Source organism: Sciurus carolinensis, unplaced genomic scaffold, assembly GCF_902686445.1.
Source record: "Sciurus carolinensis unplaced genomic scaffold, mSciCar1.2, whole genome shotgun sequence".
Taxonomy (NCBI): domain Eukaryota; kingdom Metazoa; phylum Chordata; class Mammalia; order Rodentia; family Sciuridae; genus Sciurus; species Sciurus carolinensis.
In genome coordinates, this window is record NW_025920461.1 from 16944 (window position 1) to 39357 (window position 22414).

General features: G+C 37.5%; 1 protein-coding gene across 1 annotated transcript in view; it reads right to left on the reverse strand.

Moving 5' to 3' along the window:
• Positions 1-592: 592 nt before the first annotated feature.
• Positions 593-22414, reverse strand: part of LOC124975750 (extensin-like) — a 52701-nt gene continuing 30879 nt past the window's right edge. Inside the window, exon 3 of the mRNA XM_047538317.1 lies at positions 593-974. Within this exon, the coding sequence (XP_047394273.1) occupies positions 593-974 (382 nt within the window). The remainder of the gene's footprint in view (positions 975-22414) is intronic.

Here is a 22414-nt window from a genome sequence, read left to right on the forward strand (position 1 = left end):
GGATCTCACCAAGTTGCCCAGGCTGGACTGGAACTTGGGATCCTCCTGCCTCCACCATTCACATAACAGAGATTGCGCATGTGTGCCACTGTGCAAAGATAGAAAACAAAATTGATTTTACATTGGACAGTTTTTTGTTTTGTTTTATTTTAAACTGGGAGTTGCACTCCTGGCCACTGATTGGACCATTTCAAAAGAAGCCTATTCTCTCACTGACTCACTGTATTCTGGGAAAATGTGGAAGTGTCCATCAGAGGCTGTGGAGAGAAGGCAACAAACACGAAGCAAGCCAAAGCCGCCCCCATACTCCCTTTAGCTCTGCACATCCAGAGCACAGTACAGGAGAGGAGGAGCCCGCACCTGGCCAGCAGCCTCAGCAAGGCATCATGCCTTGCCTTGGATGCATCCCCACATGTGCTGGTGAGTGGGCAGTGCTGTCCGCTGTGCCTGCTGCCCCCTGCCAGAGGGTACATGGGAAGGGGGTGTGGGTGGGGACCAGGGTTTCAGGCCTGGCAGGAAGTGGAGGGTAGAGGTGCAGCACTGGAGCTCCCATGCCAGTCACCAGTTGGGACGGTCGCAGACCCCGGGTCGCCTAGGTGTTTCCATGGGTTGGGTAGGGTGTGCGTGGATGTCTGTCCCACTCCTTCTGGGGGTCAGCTCTACACCGCCTTCCATGCTTGCTGCAGCTTTGATATCTAGGGGAGGCCAGTCCTTCTGTGAGGCGGAGGAGGGGAAGTGGTGGAAGGCCCCCTGAGACACTGAGTTCTTCTCGGTGGGTGTGGGTCTGGGGGTGTGGTTTGCACTGTTCCGTTGCCTCCTTCAAGTAAGGAAGGGGCACGGGTCTGCAGGATGTGGGTAAGGAGGCGGTGGCCAGGGGGTTCCAGCTCCTTGGAGAGGCCTTGGTTCTGCACAGAGGAGAAGGAGGAACAGGAGGAGTAGGAGGAGCAGAAGGAGCAGAAAGAGTAGGAGGAGTCCTAGTGTGGGAAGCAGGTGAAGACCAAAACCAGGGCAGCCTCCTGCTGGTGGGTCACACCCCAAGTGTCAGTCAGGAGCAGAGGTGGAAGGAACGTGGGACAGTGAAAGAACCAGGGTAAGGGATGCAAAGCATTGTGTGGTCACAGTCATTGTTTTGGGTGTCTTTGGGCCCTATTCATTTGCTCCCCAAATCCACTGGATAGCTCCAGTTTCTCTCCCTCCAATCCCCCCACACTGCCACATAGACTCTCCTCTGGCTTCCCTCTCTCCTCAACTTTTCACACACTCCTTTTTTAGGTAAGCAGTATTTTGCCTTCAGCTTGGGGAACCTTTGCTAACAAGAGGATGCCTGAATTTGTTCTGACCATGAACTGCTTTAAATTCCTCTCTTCCTCCTGTTCTTTCCTTTCTGGGACCTAGAATGTCCAATGACCACTAACAATTAGCTTTTCTTCTGCAAAAATGGCAAAGACTTTTAGTTGAAACACATGGCGCCTCTCTTATGTGAATATGTCCACCCAAGACACATCAATGGTCGTGTTTCCATAGCCTTAGCCTGTGTTTTAATTTTCTAGACACAGAAGTAGCAGATTTTGTTTTGAGTCTTGGTCATTTCTAGGTTCAGCAAAGCATAGTCAGCTTGACCTTCTTTCATTTATCAGGAAAGGTTTGACTTAATGATGGATAATTCTCTCTTCAATATTTACATTACTTTTTTGAGGGAGTGTTTTGTTGAAGGATTTCTTTAGGAAAGTATTATGCAAGATGATCAGAGAAACAAATTTGAGTTACCATGTTTTAGGTTGACTTTGTTAACACATTGGACAGAAGAAAATTAATGGGATTTTATGACCTCTGATGCCTTGAGTTGATCTAAAATCTTTCTCAAAGCTAGAAATAAGGCTGAAGACTAAATTTTCAGAAAATAGAATTTCTAGTGGTAATATCCTTTGTTTTTGTTCTTTTGAGTCTGAGGAGTTGACTTAACTTTGGAGGTTGCTTTGTTAATGAAGTTATTTCAGTCTTTGTGATTCTAGCATCTATATACTTGCATCAACAATGGGTTGGAACAAAAGAAGAAACGTGACTATACCTAAGATACATTCTGTTTTTATTTTTTAACCTTATGAAAGACAATTTGGGAATATAAGGGTTTTATACTTTTATCTGGGAAACCATCTTATAGGCCAGAAGCCCTAAGGGTTTGATTGCTGTGCTCCAAAAAAATTAGTCTTTGAAATTAAAATTATTTGACTTTAAATTTATTAGGCAAATATAATTCATTACTTATTTTATAATGAAAATAACATTATTGCTGTATGATTGGAAAGATTATCAAAGAAATATCTGTTTAATACAGGGACATTGATATTGGCATCACTTTCAGATCTTGCTGCCACATAAGTATTGACAATATAAAAATTAATAGATTTCAGTTCAGGGACCTCTCTCTGAGAGGTCTTTTTTGAAATTAACTGATTGTATTCAGAATCATGAATGATATATATATATATATATATATATATATATGTACAACACATGAAAAGCCATACTAAGAGTCCATTAATCTTTTTTCTTTCTTTTCTTTCTTCCTGTTTTTTAGTGCTTGCTTAGATTATCAGAATTTACATTACAGTAAGGAAATATACCAAAAAGAGAAGGAAGACTTCTGGATGGTAGAATTTATAGGTCACTATATTCTTTCTCTGTAATTTTACAAATTTTCATGTTACTTTTATACTTGGAAAAATAAATGTAAAATAGAAGTCTTGTTACTATCTTAATTTGCCTATGACTAAAATAAGCTTTCATAAAGTGCATAATTCACTCTACTCCTTGGGTCAGGCCAACAAAGTAACTTTCAGTTTTCAATAGTTAAAATAGTGTAGACTGTCATATGTTTTGTTTACCAGAAGAACAAAAGAAACATACACAGTAAGGAAAGATGAAAATAGAATAATTGATTCAATGTGTGTGATAACCCTGTACACCTAAGCTCTCCTAACTCATTAACTTATAAAGTATAGAAAGTATTAGTTCTTTTTACTCTGTAACACAGGATAGCTCTGTTGATTAAGCAGATTTTTATATATGTGTGTAGATATGCTTAATTTTCAGATACTGCTTCAATCCTACAATTTTGGTGGCAAGAGCAGGTGTATGAAATCATTTGCTTTGCTGTGTCAGGGCTTTTTAACCTTATTTTTAGTAATAATATTTTCTTTCATTCCCTCCATTGATGAAGTAGAACTAACTCAAAAACATTGCAATACTTTACTGTGAACGTAGAACTATAATGGCAACAGAGGAAATGATTCAAAAGTGAACATAATAATGTCCCTTAATATTAGGAAACTATCTTTGAACTCTAATTTTGCACATTTTGCTCATGTGTAATAATGCTGAATATTTATAATGCTATATTTTAAACACATATTGGTATTTCCTAATCTTTATATAATTATGGTATCATGTTCTGTCATTTTGTACATAGCTTTTATACTTCCAGGGTGATAATTATTAATTTGTTTCTTCATTGGGGAAAAAGTTATTACATGTTAAAATCAACTTACAACAATGTTCTCTAGTATTTTTTTAAAAATGTATTTCATAAGTTCTCACTCCTTTTCTACCTGGAAAGGAGGAATAATTTTAGGTTCTTTTGAATTTTAAGTAAGCAATTTTAGCCAGACCTTTTAAATAGGAAATAGTTATTTAGAATACTTGTTATAAAACAATAATGGCATTTTGCATTTTAAATGCTGAAAACAAGAAATCAGTTTATGGCATTTAAAATGTGCTTTATATAGCATTTGTGAAGTAAAACCTGCCTATACCAGAAAACCTTGTACAGTTCATTAGCATTCAACCTGTAATGTTGCCTTTTTATTTTTTTTTGTACTAGTGGAGAGAAGGAGGAATTGGACTAACTTTTAAGACTTTTTATTGTCATTAGTGGAGTCATTCTCATTATTTTGCTCACTGTATAGTCAGTGTTTACTTTTGATGTCTGAAATGTTGACCTGGAAAGAATAATTGTCATGGGCCAGAAAAATCTAATGAGTATAACTTTATGTTCCTTCCTATTTTCTTTCCCTGTTGGCCAAATTGGAAAATCAATAGACATCTACCAGTAAATCTAATAATGCTGTTCTTGTGTTCTGCAGTAATTTATGGTAGTGGATCCCTTATTTGAGGTGGTAGATTTGTAAAACCATGTCATATTGGGATGACATAAAAATTATCTTGCTTTTCAAAGTCTTTTTTAAAAAGATATTTTAAAATATAATCTAGCCTAGTCTACTCAAGCTGCAATAACAATATACCATAGTGGGTGACTTAAAAATTAACAGGTATTTTCTCAGAGATCTGGCATCCAGGAGTTTGATATGAGGGTGCCATCTTAGAGTTCTCGTGAGAGTCTACTTCCTGCTTTGTAGAGAGCTACCTTTCTGATGTGTGGTTTCCTGAACTTTCCTCTTGTGCCTGTGTATGCAGGGGAGATATGAGAGACAGGGAAAGCTGTTTTCCTCTTCAATTGTCACAAATCTTTTTATGATTTCCTAACTGCAATACCTAATCTAAACCTAATTACCTTCCAGAGACTCACATCCATAATTATCACTCTGGGAGATTAAAACCTCAACATAGAAATTTGGGGGTCACTTAAACATTCAGTGCATAGCATAAACTATGTGAAAGAAATTAACATTAATGACATCCTCTGCTAGGTACAATTTTGCTTTCTTAAATCTTCACAAAAAGTCCATCATATAACTATTATAACTGTTTTCACATGAGGAAATACAGACCTTAGGTTAAATAATTGTCTCCAGGGTCCTACCACTGTAATGATACTGAGATCCTAATTTAGCATTCAGACCACTGTGTTCAGTGCCTCCTCTGGGATGGAATGCTGAAAAATTAGTTCAATGCTAATGTTGGCTTGTAGAGAAAAATACAGTCTTGTTTAAGAGTGATTTCAAAAAGTGAAATCAGGGTAAGGAGTAAACAATTTTCATGAGAAACTTAGTCATCTGGCAGTGCCCCTGTTCAAGGACAGATAAGCTCTATGCCCAGAGAACATTAAAAAAAAAAAACAACTTAAAGACATCTGTTTTCTGATCTCAAGGCCTGGCTCCTGGCCAGATCCAGGTCTAGAGACCAAATATACTGATGGAACTGAGCCATGTGGCTCCAGACAATAAATTTATATGTTTACTACAGTGTATTTAAGAGAGATGAGAAGAACCCAAAGGTGACAAGACTGCTTTCTTTGGTTATGTATGCTGCAAAATTCCCATGATGTCTCTCTGGTGCTGAGTTGGTATGCTACCCAGGATGGTTTTCCTTTTGTATATACTTTATATGTCTTAATAATACTATCTTTTCCTATATGGCTTGTGGTGGTACATTCAGCAGATCAGCCCATATAAATTATAAGTCTGTGCACAGCAATGGGAAATATGTTCCCAGACATTGCTCTTTATTAACAGTGGTAAATTGGAAAGTTCAATCAAAATTATATTTAAACGTAAGCAGTTTTACTACTTAAACAATGGAGCCATATAAAATGTATAATCTGCAACATGTTTATTACTCAATGACTTCAAATAAAGAACTAAAAAGATATTTAAAATATTTACATATTTACTGAAAGTCATGAATTTATCAGTTTTTATGCATAAAATGAAATGAATATGAATTTTTGAAAAGAAAAAATGCAGTGCTGTGACATTGCCGTGACATTGTGTGGAATTATTTTTAATTTGTTTTCTTTTATATTTTAATATTTTTAAAATTTTTTAGATGTTGATGGACATTTGTCATATTCACTTATTTATATGTGGTGTTGAGAATGGAATCCAGTGCCTCACATACCCTAGGCAAGTGCTCTACCCCTGAGTCACCCCTCAGCCCCATATTTCCCTTAGGTACTTACTTATTTGTTTTGTTCTTAAATGTGTTAAAGTTAGCATTCAGGAGGGTGATCCAAGATGGTGGACTAGAGGGTGACTGCATCTCCTGCTGCTCCAGAAGCCAGGATTCAAAAAGGGGAGGCATTGAGAGACTTGGACTAAAATAGAGCCAAGGGGTAAGTCTCCCCCACTGGGTGAAGCTCGGCTTGGGTGGCAGGCCTGGACAGGGGCGGTTTTTCACAGCAGGGCAGGGCAGCTAGAGTCTTCCCCAGGTAGACCTGCTCCCTCTGGCAGTGGGCTCCTTCCACATGGCCAGGTTCTCGGAGCAGGCCACCCAGTGACAGCCTTTCTGCACAGAACCAGCTCCAAGTTCTGGAGCCAGTGGTGAGCTCTGGCCTAAAGGCAGCTTCAGGGACAAGAACAGGGCAGCCAGGGACTTCCCCAAGCAGTCATGCAACCTCTGGCAACAGGCTCCTTTCATGGCCATCTTCTTGGAGCAGACCGCCTAGTGAGAGCCTTTCTACACAGAGCCAGCCACAAGTCCCGGAGCCAGCAGAGAGCTGCACCCCACAGACAGCCTCTCGGACCAGGGCAGGGCAGCCAGAGACATCTCCAAGCAGCCCTGCTTCCTCCAACGGTAGGCTCTTTCCATGGGGCAATCCAACATGGTGGACTACAGGGTGACTGCATCATCTCCTGTCACTCCAGAACCCAGGACTCAGAAGGGGAGGCATTGAGAGACTTGGACTAAAATAGAGACAAGGAGTGAGTATCCCCCACCAGGTGAAACTTGGCCTGGGTGGCAGGCCCGGACAGGAGAGGCTTTTCACAGCAGGGCAGGGCAGGTAGAGTCTTCCCCAGGTAGCCTTGCTCCCTCAGGTGGCAGGCTCCCTCCACACGGCCAGCTTCTTGGAGCAGGCCCCCCAGTGAGAGACTTTCTGCAAAGAACCAGCTCCAAGTCCTGGAACCAGTGGCTAGCTCTGGCCCACAGGCAGCTTCAGGGACAAGGACAGGGCAGCCAGGGACTTCCTCAAGAAGTCCTGCTCCCTCCAGCGACAGACCCCTTTCAAGGCCAGCTTCTTGGGGCAGACTGCCCAATGAGAAACTTTCCGCATAGAGCCAGCTACAAGCACTAGAACCAGTAGCGGACTAGGGGCAGCATTCTTCGGAAGCACTGCATTATCAAGTTCCTCCAAGACTTCAGGCTACTGAAGGCTGGGAGGTGATATACTGGAAATCTACAGGGACACTATATGCCAATAGAGGAAATCTACAATATCTCAGAGTCCCACTGACATCTGACCAATATGAGAAAACAAGGGAAGAAAATGTCCCAAACAAACCTAGATACTATATCAATAAAACCCAATGATGGCACAGCAGAAGAAATGTCAGCAAGGGAATTCAGAAAGTACATAATTAAAACAATCAGAGAAGCAAATGAAGAGATGAAAGAGCAAATGCAGGCATTGAGGAAGAGAAGAAAGAGCAAATGCAGGCATTAAAGGATTGCACAAATCCACATTTCAAAGAGCAAATACAGGAAGCAGGAGATCATTTCAATAAAGAGTTAGAAATAATGAAAAAAAAAACAAACAGAAATCCTTGAAATGAAGGAAACAATAAACCAAGTTAAAAACTCCATAGAAAGCATAACCAATAGGATAGAACACCTGGAAGACAGAACCTCAGACATTGAAGACAAAATATTTAACCTTGAAACCAATGATGACCAAAGAGAGAAGATGGTAAGAAATCATGAACAGAATCTACAAGAATTATGGGATATTATGAAAAGGCCAAATTTAAGAATTATCTGGATTGAGGAAGGCTTAGAGAAATAAACCAAAGGAATGAACAATCTATTCAATGAAATAATATCAGAAAATTTCCCAAATCAGAAGAATGAAATGGAACACCAAGTACAAGAGGCTTATAGGACTCCAAATACACAAAATTACAACAGACCCACACCAAGGCACATTATTATAAAAATACCTAACATACAAAATAAAGACAGAATTTTAAAGACTGCAAGAGAAAAGAATCAAATTGCATTCAGGGGGAAACCAGTAAGAATATCAGCAGATTTTTCAATCCAGACCCTAAAAGATAAAAGGGCCTGGAACAACATTTACCAAGCCCTGAAAAAAAAGCGGATGCCAACCAAGAACCTTATACCCAGCAAAACTTACTTTCAGATTTGATGATGAAATAAAATCCTTCCATGATAAACAAAAGCTAAAGGAATTTACAAAAATAAAGCTGCCATTACAGAACATTGTCAGCAAAATGTTCCATGAGGAAGAGATGAAAAACAATGATGTAAATCAGCAATGGGAGGAACTATCCTAAGGGAATGCCAAATAAAGGAGAAACCAAATCCTGTCAAAAAGCAAAAATGAGTCAAATGACTGGAAATACAAATCATATCACAATAATAAACATAAATGTTGATGGCCTGAACTCATCAATCAAAAGACATAGACTGGCAGATTGAATTAAAAAGAAAAATCCAACAATATGCTTCCTGTAAGAGACTCATCTCATAGAAAGAGATACCCAGAGAATAAAGGTGAAAGTATGGGAAAAAAACATACCATGCACATGGACACAGCAAAAAAGCTGGAGTATCCATTCTCATTTCAGAAAATGTGGACTTCAAGCCAAAACTAGTCAGAAGGGATAAAGAAGGACAATACATACTGCTTAAGGGAAGCATATCAGCAAGACATAGCAATCATAAATATCTATGCCACGAACTTTGGCTTATCCATGTACGTCAAACAAATCCTTCTTAATCGCAGAAATCAAATGGACCATAACACAATAATACTAGGCAATTTTAACACTCCTCTCTCACCACTGGATAGATCCTCCAAACAAAAATTGAATAAAGAAACCAGATATCTCAATAACACAATCAACAATTTAGACTTAACGGACATATATAGAATATACCATCCAACAAAGAGCGAATACACTTTCTTCTCAGCAGAACATGAATGCTTCTCTAAAATAGACCATATTTTATGCCACAAAGCTACTGTTAGCAAATACAAGAAGATAGAGATACTACCTTGTATTCTATCAGATCATAATGGGTTGAAATTAGAAATAAATGACACAATAAAAAACAGAAACTACTCCAACACCTGGAGATAAATAATAAACTATTATATGATGAATGGATAACAGAAGATATCAGGAGGGAAATAAAAAAATTCTTAGAAATAAACGAGAACAAAGACACATCATATCAAAATCTATGGGACACTATGAAAGTAGTACTTAGAGCAAGATTTATTTCATGGGGCACATTCAACAAAAGAAGTAGAAATCAACAAATAAATGACTTAACACTATAGCTCAAAGCTCTAGAAAAAGAAGAGCAGACCAACACTAAAAGTAGTAGAAGAGAGGAAATAGTTAAAATCTCAACCAAAATCAACGAAATTGAAACAACAGAAACAATCAGAAAAATTAACAAAATAAATAGTTGTTTCTTTGAAAAAATAAACAAAATTGATAAACCCTTAGCCACACTAACACAGAGAAAGAGGGAGAAAACTCAAATTACTAAAAAGGAAATATCACAACAGACACGAGTGAAATACAAAACATAATTAGAAGCTATTTTGAAAATCTATACTCGAACAAAACAGAAAATCTTGAAGACATCAACAACTTTCTAGAGACATATGTATTACCTAAACTGAACGAGGAGAATATACACAATCAAACAAATCAGTTTCAAGCAATGAAATAGAAGAGGCCATCAAAAGCCTATCAACAAAGAAAAGTCTGGGACCAGATGTGTTCTCAGCAGAGTTCTACAAAACCTTTAAAGAAGAGGTCATTCCAATACTCCGCAAAGTATTCCATGAAATAGAAGAGCAGGGAACCCTCCCAAACTCATTCTATGAAGCCAATATCACCCTGATACCTAAACCAGACAGAGACACATCGAGGAAAGAAAATTTCACACAAATATCCTTAATGAACATTGACACAAAAATTCTCAACAAAATTTTAGCAAATCACATACAGAAATATATTAAAAAGAGAGTGCACCAGGATCAAGTGGGTATTATCCCAGGGATGCAAGGTTGGTTCAACATCCAGAAATCAATAAATGTCATTCACCATATCAACAGACTTAAAGTTAAGTATCACATGATTATTTCCATAGATGCAGAAAAAGCTTTCGATAAAATATAGCATCGCTTCATGCTCAAAACCCTAGAAAAAATTGGGGTAGTGGGAACTTTCCTTAACATTGTGAAGGCCATCTACACTAAGCCCATGTCCAACATCATTCTAAATGGTGAAAAATTGAAAGCATTCCCCCTAAAAACTGGAACAAGGCAGGGATGCCCTCTTTCACCACTTCTATTCAACATTGTCCTTGCAACTCTAGTCAGAACAATTAGACAATCCAAAGAAATTAAAGGGATATGAATTGGAAAAAATTCAAACTATCCTTTTTCACTGATGACATGATTTTATATTTACAGGAACCTGGATATTCCACCAGGAAACTATTAGAACTCATAAGTGAATTCAGTAAAGTAGCAGGTTACAAGATCAATGTTCATAAATTTAGTGCATTTTTTACATAAGTGATGAATTTTCGAAAAGACAAGTTAGGAAAACTATCCCATTCACAATAGCATCGAAAAAAATAAAATACTTGGGAATCAATCTCACAAAGGAGGTGAGAGACCTCTACGTTGAGAACTACAGAACACTAAAGAAAGAAATTAAAGAAAACATTAGAAGATAGAAAGATCTCCCATGTTCTTGGATAGGCAGAATTAATATTGTCAAAATGGCCATACTACCTAAGTGCTGTACAGATTCAATGCAATTCCAATTAAAATCCTAATGATGTACCTTACAGAAATAGAGCAAGCAATTATGAAATTTATCTGGAAGAATTAAAAAACCCAGAATAGCTAAAGAAATCCTCAGTAGAAAGAGCAAAGCAGGGGGTATTACAATACCAGTTCTTCAACTCTGCTACAAAGCAATAGTAACAAAAATGGCATGGTATTGGTACCAAAGTAGACAGGTAGATCAATAGTACAGAATAGATGACATGGACACAAACCCAAATAAATACAATTTTCTCATACTAGACTAACGTGCCAAAAATATGCAATGGAGATAAGATAGCCTGTTCAAAATATGTGCTGGAAAAACTGGAAATTCATATGCAACAGAATGAAATTAAACCCATATCTCTCACCCTTCACAAAACTCAACTCAAAGTGGATCAAGGACCTCAGAATCACACAAGAGACCCTGCATCTTATAGAAGAAAGAGTAGGTCCAAATCTTCAACTTGTTGGCTTAGGATCAGACTTTCTTAACGGGACTCCCATAGCACAAGAAATAAAAGCAAGAATCAACAACTGGGATAGATTCAACCTAAAAAGTCTTCTCTCAGCAAAGAAAACTATCAGTAATGTGAATAGAGAGCCTACAGAGTGGGAGAATATATTTGCCACTCATACTTCAGATAGAGCACAAATTTCCAGAATCTATAAAGAACTCAAAAAATTGTACACCAAGAATACAAATAATCCAATTAACAAATGGGCTAAGAAAATGAACAGACTCTTCACAGAAGAAGATTTACAAGCAATCAACAAATATATGAAAAAATGTTCAACATCTCTAGTAATAAGAGAAATGCAAATCAAAACTACCCTAAGATTCCATCTCACCCCAATTAGAATGGTGATTATCAAGAACACAAGCAACAATAGGTGTTGGTGAGGATGTGGGAAAAAAGGTACACTCATATATTACTGGTGGGTTTGCAAATTAGTGCAGCCACTCTGGAAAGCAGTATGGAGATTCCTCAGAATGCTTGGAATGTAACCACCATTTGACCCAACTATCCCACTCCTTGACCTATACCCAAAGGACTTAAAATCTGCATACTACGGAGATACAGCCACATCAATGTTCATTGCTGCTCAATTCACCATAGCCAGATTGTGGAACCAAACTACATATCCTTCAATTGATGAATGGATAAAGAAACTGTGGCATATATATACATTGGAATATTACTCCACCATAAAGAATGATAAAATTATGTCATTTGCAGGCAAATGGATGGAATTGGAGAATATCATGCTAAGTGAGATAAGCCAATCTCAAAAACTATAGGATGAATGATCTCGCTGATAATCAGATGAGAACATATAATGGGGTGTGGGAGCGGTTAGTGTTAGGGTTAGGGTTAGGTTTAGGGTTAGGTTAAGGAAGGTGGTAAGAATGGAGGAAGAAATGAGTGTATAGAGGAAAAGAGGGGTGGGAGGGGTGGGGGGAGAAAAAAATAACAGAATGAATTAAACAACTTTACCCTATGTAAATTTATGATTACACAAATGGTATTCCTTGACTCCATGTACAGAGAAACAACATGTATCCCATTTGTTTGCAATAAAAAAAAAGTTAGCATTCAGTATTCGAGTGTGTGCCACCAAAGGAAAGGCAATTCAGATGCATAGACTTTAAGTTCCTGCACTAGTGGGTGAAAATTATTTCTTAAAGCAAAGGCAGATAAATTTTACATACACAAACATGAGTACCCTATTGGTTTGAGTATTTGTATTACTTATTCTATGTAAAGTATGTATTTTGAAATCATGTTTGAATACATATGTGATCATATACCAATAAATTGAAATGAGATCAGATTATTCATTTTTGTCATCACTTTTTATATTAAAATGTGATTCTTATGACATAAATATAGAAAATTAATATTGTTAATATATATCTTATCTCTTGCTCATATTTAAAGAACAGAAATTGTTATTTCCTGGAGATAGTTCATTAAAGTGAAAAAGAGTGACAAGAAGCTTGCTTTCTTTTGTTTCCAAAACATTAATGTAAAATAAAAATATTTTATCTACCTTTTATAACACATTCTTGTTTCTTTCTACAAGTGTTGTAAATAATTTCAAGAGTTTTCTAATTTTTGTTAGCATGTTTATAAAATATTGAAATAGTATCAAAAGATAATTATCCTTTCAGTCTATTCTGTATAAGTTATTAATTTTTTCTGATGTTAAATATTTAATCCAGTTATATTTATAATTGATGACTTTGTTTTTTATATGTGTTAATGTTCAATAATACAAAAAATGATAAAATTATTGAATTTGTGAGAAAATACTGATTAACAACATTGAAGCTCTTATTATTCCAAATGAAGACATCCTCCTTAAGTTAATATATATTACTAAAGAAAAGGGGTCAGAGAATGGAAATGTGTACTAGGCACTGTGATAGATGCTGTAAATCAACGAAGAGACTGATGTGTATATATTATAATGCCGTGATAGTTCCTTGGAGAGAAATTCACATTTCTGGGCCAAATGTCATTTACAAGACTCTGCCTCTTTTGGCTGACATTGTTCTTCAGAGGGACCATGTTTCTTTCTGCAGTCTCCCCATGCTATATATGTTTAATACTGGGATTTGAAGAAACAATATAAATAAATTAGGGTCAAAGTAGTCATGGTCTAGAAGTAGTCAACAGTAAATATTTATTAACTTTTGGTACCAAGGATTTAACTCAGGGGCACTTGACCCTGATCCATATTCCCAGGCCATTTTTATATTTTATTTAGAGAAAGGTATTGCTACATTGCTTAGGCAGGCATTGAACTCACATTTCTCCTGCCTCAGTCTCCAGAGTCAATGGGAATGTATGTGTACATCATGTGTTTGACTCTCAATAAATTTTGATACACTAGAAAATAAAAATCAAGCAAAGGTTTTGAATATTGGACCAATTGAATGTTAGTGTTGTGAGAGTAATATAGAAGCAGAATTTAGGCCAGTTTGCTCAATAATTTGGCATTATTGAGACTTGTTAATTACACATGATCTATACTAACTTGTTAGGTGAAAATAGGAAAGTGATGTAGCCTTCAAGGATTGTAGCATTCTAGTATCTATTATATGTACAGAAAATGAAAAGACACCAGAAGGACAAGTGTTTGTTTTTATGACCTTAACATATCCATAGCAACAAGGCACATACATGTAAGATAACACGGGGCAAGAATCAAATACACCATGCAGACAAGCACCTCAGCTCAATTCAACAAGTATGAATTAAGCACTTATGATGTATATGCTCCTGTGCTTAGAACTGGTATAAAGACATGGATAAATAGTCCCTGGTAGGTATAACAGCTCAAGTTGCTTCATATAGCATCTCAGATGCAACACAAAGTCATACTGAGGCACACAAGGAACACTAAGAAGGTGGCATTAACTTCACTGAAGGGAGTTTGCTAAAGGAAGAACTTTGTGGAGGTGGTGTGATTGCACTGGGCTAGGCATCAAAGAATTAGGAGGAATTTTTCTGGTAGACAGGTTGAGGAGAGCTTGTGGGCAGGGAGCAGCTAGAGGCAAGACAAAAAGATGTGGATGAGCTTTGTGCATTGGGTAGGTGCAGAAACTCAGTAATATGGGAGGATAAATCAAAAGGGAAGGGGAGTGGCAGGAGATAAAGCAATAGTCATAATCCAAGGGGCACAATTCTTCACTGATTTTGAAATCACACTAAAGGCATGGATTGGAAAAAGGAGGCCAGATCTACTTAGGATGTTATCATAATATTCCAGGTGAAAGGCAGTGAGGATGTGGGATAGGGTAGAGGAGATGCATCTGAGGGACTCAGGGAATGCTGTCAATGAGACATGGGGACTAACTTGGGGATAGGGGAAATCCAGAAGTTGAGTATGAAGAGGGTAAGGGACAGAATAAACTCATGAGTAAAGAGTTAAGAGTTCATTTGGAACCATGTTGAGTTTGAGGAGACTGTAGGACATTTGGGTGAAAGTATCCAGCTGTAACTGGAGAGGAGAGTTTCGAGCTGAAGAAGATTTAGGGAGTCATCGACATGTGAGGTACAGTTAGAACCATGGAAGTGGATACTCTCACTCTTGGAGAGGGTTGGGAGCTCAGGGATCTAGGGACTGGGTGGTCAGGGAAGTTGTGGGATGAGGGTTGAAATACAGGAAGTTTGGTATTCAGTGACTCTCTGTGTATGTTAGATGAGCTCAGGATACATCAAGCAAAGTAATGCTCACAAAGGGAAGTTAGGGAGTATCAAAAATTAGATTAAAGGGGAAAATAGAACTTAAGTTAAAGATGCTGTCTTTTTTTCCTCCTTTAAACTGACTTTTGAATGAATATGCTGTCTTAAGGTGACAGGTTGATGGCAGTGTGCAGAACCAATGGGGAGTGGAGACCTGAGGCAAGTGGAGGGGGTTAGGTACTGTGTAGGATACCTCCTGTAAAGTGATAGGAGCTGAATGCATAAGGAATGGAAATGGGGGAATACCCCACAGCATAAATTCTAGGAAAGGTGCAGAGGCCCTGACATTATGCATCATGGAAACTGGGACATGGGGTGGTGGATAGAGCCATGAGCACAGAGATCCCATCTTTTTTTAACCTTGTCTGTGGCACCTGAAACATACTTGTAATCTCAGCCTGTGTTTGTGGAGGGGATAAATGGTATATTAGATAGGAAGATGAAGAGTTTTAAGAAGTGGATGTAGAAAGATGATGAGTTCAAGTTTGAACATGGGCATTGTAAGAAGAGATATGTGTGTAGAGTAAGGGGATGGGATGGAATACACCCAGAATTGTGCCTGAAGTATTGAAGGCCTGAGTATTACAGTAGGAATGAAGATGAGCTGATACCTTTTAAAGAGTACAGAAAGGTAGCAGAAAGATATGCAGATTACCATAAGATGAGGCAGAACATGCTCAATGGTAAAAAAGTTACTATACTGTGTCCTAAAGATAAAACAGGGGGCGAAGTCTAATCTGATTAAAGGAAGATGAGGAAAGCCTCCTTTGAGGAGGTGCCATTTTGATGGGCAAAGTGAAGGAGAAGTAAACAAGAAGGCATTGGAGAGCATGATTCTGACAAAAACCTGTGGGAAAAGGTCTGAGTGAACACATCTGAACAAGGCCAACTCACTTTATTTAGCCAACATGTGGACTTTTTAACTGACTCACTATGTCAAAAATTGAGTGGAGATAAAAAGTGAGATCCTGGTAGGAGTATCCTTTCCTTTGCAAGTGAATGTCCAGACGCTTCGCTTCTTTCCCTGACAACCTGCAGGATCAGGAGCTTCCTATGGCCACTTGCTAAAACAAGCCCTCCTGGGTAGAGGAAGTGATTGCATGGGATTTGCTTGTGGCTCCTTTCTTTAGCACTTTCCTTTGGTCAACCTTGCCTGCCTGGGTCTGCAAGCATTTGGAGATAGGATATAAAAGCTCATCTATCTATTCCAGAGATAATTCAGGGCAGGTTATATAGGAACTTTCCTTTAAAAGGAACCAACAGCTCTTTAAGGCCACAGGGTACTTAGGGAGAACATAGATGCATGAAAGGAGTTGGTAATGTCATATCACAATGTTTATTTGCATACATTATGGAAGGCATTTCAAACGTGTTTCAAAAGGCAGTGGATTCTGAGGTATTTATCCCTTGGACAACAATATGCAGCTTATATTCAGACAGTTCCATTTTAGACAATGAAAATTTGAAATCTAACTCTTAATTATCACAAAGAAGATTAGAAAGCAATAGGAGTGTATTTCTGATCTTATTTGAGGGAAAGTAGCTGTTTTGTGCTTTTGAAAACTGTCCCATTTTTGTTACTGGGCATTGAACCCAGGGCACTTGAGAGCTACATCACTTGTTCATTATTATTATTGTTATCTTTATTAGAATTATTCATAGAAGTAGTAGTGGTAATATTGACACAGGGTCTCTCTAAGTTGCTTAGGACCCTGCTAAATCTCAGAGGTTGGCCTCAATCTTGTGATCCTTCTGCCTCAGTCTCCAAGGTTGCTGTGATTACAGGCATGTGCACAACCTTGCCAGACTAAAGACTATCTTTTTAGACTTTGTGAATTCTTCATTGAACTCTGGGATTGGGAGTGTGCCTCTACTTAGAGCACTGCAGATTTACCAGCCAGGGAAACCTGTTTCTTGTCCTCTTTCTGCTTGTGGGCCAAGAATCCTGCTGCCTGTGTGAAAGGGAATGCCAGTGCGGCACTCTCCAGAGAGACTCAGAAGTGTTGGCTCTATATCCAACCTGACAAGAATTACCCCCATATATCCCTCACCTTTGCCAGGGTACTGAAATTTCACCAATCCCACATTCAGGGTAAAATCTGAAAAACCCAGCTCAGAGCTTTTTAATAAGCTGTGACAGAATATTTTAACATCAGATTCTAAGATATAAAGGGCTGGTCAGTAATGGAAGATGTGAACAATTAATTTTAAAATGTGTATATGTGCTTTCTGTGTTTATAACTAAGAGTATCCACTATAAGAAACAATTAAGAAAAGAAAGAAAGAGCCCCTTCCTAGGTTCCCATTTTGCCTGAACACAAAATTTTCTTTAATTTAGAAGGTGGAGAAAGTTGAAGAGATATTTGGAATAGAAGTTGCTACAAACTTGAGTTTTCCACTCAATATCAATACCTCTTTTCCTTATAAGTTGCTAAAAATTGCAAGGGCCAAACACGCTGTTCCAGGTGAGTGTTTAGAAATAAATTTGTAAACATAGAACTTCTAAAGAATGTCCTTTCTCTCAGTCTTCCAGAGGATTAAGATGGTGGATTCTTCCTCATATTTGATAAACATATTTGTTTACAAAGGGTGTTCATAGGGACTGGGCTGCACACACTTTTAGAGATAGACATTTTTATTAAGACAGAAATGGTGTACTTTTGTCAGCTGCCCAAAAGTGCAACAATTAGTTCGTGAAGTGTTTTGTATAATTTAATTTCACTATGAAAACTGGACATTTGTAGGAAAATATAAAACTTAAGAAAATACATAATAAACCAATTACACAATGAACTGATTTACTTTAAATAAATTCAAAAGTAAAAGTGGCAACAGATTTTCCCGGGTAGGATACAAAAGTCACCTGAATATTTTTAAATTATAATAAAGTTCTTATTCTGTGATTAAAAAAAAAGACAATCAGGGCATTGGGTTAAAAAAAACAATGAAGACTTTGTTGCTTTATCTTGCAGAACCCTCTGTATTAGGAGAATATTATTATTCACTTATATGCTAGAATCTGGCAGTAGAATCACTTCTATCATGTGGATATTGGTAAATTTTTTCTTTTATACCAAAAGACTGTTCCTCACCCACCCATGTTTTTAATGTTTAGGTATCTGAGTTTAGGCAGGACAAATCCTAGGTACAGGAATGAAACAGGTGTAGACACAGTGCTAACTCCCCCTGCTGATTCTTGTCTTGTCTCATCCATCCTGCATCCCATATCCCAAGTGTGTTTCATTTCAAGCTAGTTGAAGTTCTTTGGCTTTCACAAAATTTAGCACTTAGCATTTTGTCTGATGATCTGGCAAACTTCAGTAGACTGTGGGCCCTCAAGACTGCAAATGCATTCTGTTCCCCATGGTATCTCCCAGCATCTAGCTTGTTACCTGGAGTGCAAATGATACCAGCAATTGTCAGTGACTCTCTAAATCATAAGATGCCAACGAATTCATAAAGAGATATCAAAAAATGTAAGTGTTAAAAAAATCAAGTCTGTTTACCTTTTGAATTGGTCACTTTTTTGTCAATATTAAATATGCCAAGTACCATCTCTGTGCTAGAAGCGTGGTGTACATGATAAGATTTAGGGTCTCACAGGAAGAATGGCAAACTAAAGTGATTCTAATCGCTCTCTTGCTTCTCTTGCTTACTACTGGAGATAGGGTAACATAATGTGACTATGTCCTGGGTGCAATTGCTTGAGAGTTTCCTTAACATGACTCCCAAAGCACAAGAAAGCAAAGCAAGAATCAATAAATGGGATAGATTCAAACTAAAAAGCTTGTTCTCAGCAAAGGATACAATCAATAATGTGAAAAGAGAGCCTACTGAGCACTAATCTCCAAAATTTAAAAAGAACTTACAAAGCTTTACACCAAAAGTTCAAAAAATCCAATCAATAAAGGGACCAAGGAACTGGACAGACTCTTTACAGAAGAAGAGAAACAGGTGATTAATAAATACATGAAAAGTGTTCAAAATCTCTAGTAATTAGAGAAGTGCAAATTAAAACATCTGTAAGATTTCATCTTACTCCAATAAGAATTACTGTTTTCAAGAACACAAACAATAATAGGTTTTGGTGTGGATATGGGGAAAAAAGTACACTCATACATTACTGGTGGAGTTGAAAATTATTACAGCCCCTCTGGAAAGCAGTATAGAGAGTCTTCACAAAACTTGGAATGGACCCACCTTTTGACCCAGCTATCCTACACCTCGGTTTATACCCAAAGGAGTTCACATTAGCATACTACAGTAATTCAGCCACATCAATGTTTATAGGAGCTCAATTCACAATAGCTATATTGTAGAACCAACCTATATGCCATTCAACAGATGAATGGTTAAATAAAACATGGAATATTATTAAGCCATAAAGAATAATATTATGGCATTTGCAGATAAATGGATGGAAATGGAGAAAATCATTCTAAGTGAAACAAGCCTATCCCAGTAAACCAAAGGCTGAATGTTTCCTCTGAAAGTGGAAGATGATACATAATAGTGGTGGGAGGTGAGAAAAGAATGGAGGAATATTAGATTACATAAAGGGAAATGAGAAGGTTGAGGGGGCAGTTGTATGAAAGGTGGTGGAATGAGTCAGACTTTATTATACTAAGTTTATGTATGATAATATGAATGGTATGAATATGCATCGTGTATAATCATAGAAATGAAAATTTGTGCACCATTTCTGTACAATGAATTAAAATGCAGTCTATAAAGATAAAAAAAATTAAAAATAATGAAGACTTAGTTGCTCTATCTTGCCAAACTCTCTGGATTAGGGGAGCATTATTTATTATTCACTTACATGCTAGAATATTGCAGTAGTATCACTTTGTATCTTGTGGCTATTGGTAATTTTTTTATTTGATGTCAAAACATTGTCGCTCATCAACCCACATTATTATTGTTTGAATATGTGAATATAGGCAGGACAGATCCTAGGAACAGTAATGAAGAAGGGTTAGACAGTGCAAACTCCACCTATTGAAATCTAGAGTTGTTTCATCCATCCTGCATCCTATGTCCCCAGTGTGGTTCATTTCAAACTGGTTCCAGTTCTTTGACTCCCATACCATTTAGCACTTAGTATTTTGCCTGCTGATCTGGCAAACTTCAGTAGACTGTGGGGCCTCAAGACTGGAACTGTATCATATTACCCAAAGTGTCTCCCAGCATCTAGCTTGTTGACTGCAATACAGATGTTGTCAGTAATTATCAGTAAACTATCTAAAAGATACCAAAGAATTCATAAAGAGATGTTAACAAAAGATAAGGGTTTAAAAAATCAATTCTGTTTACCTTTTGAGTTGGTCAGTTTTCTTGTCAAAATTATACATGCCAAGTACCATCTCTGTGCCAGAAGTGTGATGTAAACAATGACATTTAGGGTTTTATTGGAAAATGGTCAGCTAAAGAGATTCTAATTGCTATTTCATTTCTCTGACTTACTACTGGATTTGGGGTAAGCTATCATGATGTGACTATGTCCCAGGAGAAATCGGGTTTTTTTCTTTCCCCTGGCTCTTATTCCTATCACTTAAAATCAAGTTTTAGTTACACAGAGCAAGACATTGATTTTTAACCACTTTAACTTAGGCAAAGAAGCAAAAACTACTAATTTTAAGTAAAATTAGCAATGAGCAAATCCTGTTCTTTAAAAAAGCTTTAGCCTGGGCATCATAATCTTTCATGAAAATTATACATACCAAGTACATTCTCTCTTTAGAAGGATGATGTACACAATGAGATTTAGGGTCTTATTGGAAAATGGTGATAAAAGACCTTATTGTCTGAAAGGCTTAAGGTTAGAACAGCAAAACTCTGGGAATGAGTAGAGTAGAGAGATCTTATGTGGCTACAGTGAGCTCCTGGGGTCAGGACCCAGAGCTTCTGTGGAATTCAGCAAGTATTTGTAAACAACGAATGGACTCTCCTTTCCCACCTTACTGGGAATTCTGCCCATGATTGAAATATGACTTGGTGACATCCTAGAAAAAGTTTGGGGAATGACTGGAATTATGCTAAATTTCTCATCCAGTAATCCCAAAAATAAGTATTATTCATGTCCATGGCTCTTCTACACATTGTCAGGATCTCCGGGAGTTGGGATGTATGTACCCAGGGGTTCTGAAAATTAGGATCCAATCACCTGGATTTTGTATTAAAATGAAAATTGCTGAGTTCTTTGATATTTGATAGGGTCTGCATAAACATTTCATTCAAGTGCCTAATAATGTCCTTGGGTTCAGGGATAATACTTTGTTAACCACTGAAAGCCAATGGTTCCTAGTTAACAATTAGAAATCTGCAGAATACATTGCACTGTGTGTGGTAGGGGTGATATCGGTGATTGGCTCAGGGGTGATCTACCACTGAGATGCATCCTCAGCCCTTTTTATTGTGAGACAGTGTCTTGTTATGTTGCTGAGGCTACCCTTGAACTTGTGATCCTCTTGTCCTAGTCCTGATTTACTAGGATTTTAGTCCTGTTTCACTGTACCTGGCTTTAACACTGCATTGAAAGACTGTTTTCCTAAGAGTTTTGATTGTAGTTTTACCAAATAATACTGGATTTTCTCTTGGTGACATTCAAAGGCAGTCATGCCACTCCCCCATTCTGGATGGCTGATGGATTATATAAACTTGGGCCCTCTTTTTTTGGTTGGATCTTGAAACTATGGGAAAACAGCTTTGCACCTCTTAAAACATTATTATTCTTCCAGTGAAAAGGATAGCTGAACAGAGAATTTTTAAATTAATAAACAAAAAAATATATGAGGAAGATTTTCCAAAATGAGACATTGCAATTGATGGATTTTCACTATTCAGATTATGATTATGTCCCCACTAAACTTACAAAAGTAAACTCCTTTCAAAATAACAAACCTCTTTCACACATGCTACTAATGTACTCATAAAGGAAACAAAATAGACTTGGTCTACAAAAAATTTTAAGTGATGTTGGTAGGTTTCCTGTTGTGATCTTTGTAAAGGTAGGCTGGAAACCTGAGTGTGACAGCTGACAGAGCTGAGGAATTTATGCACATGACCATTCATGTACATTAATTGTTCATTCATCTACAATCATTATAGCAAGCTATAGCAGATATTAAAGAATTCCAAATAAGGAGAAAAGGCACTAGGCTTTCTGGAAGAGGTAGGCTTTTGAGCTGAGAAATATTTTATAAAGATTTAGATGCACAGATAATGACACTGTGCTAAGTGTTGAATGTGAAGGATCCAGATTTACAAATAAAATGAAATGTCTTTTTCCATTGGATAATTTGGTATTTTGAGTACATGTTTGTTCCATTCCAACTTTTTAGATATACTTTTATCAAATTTGAAATGTACATAGTAGGTACAG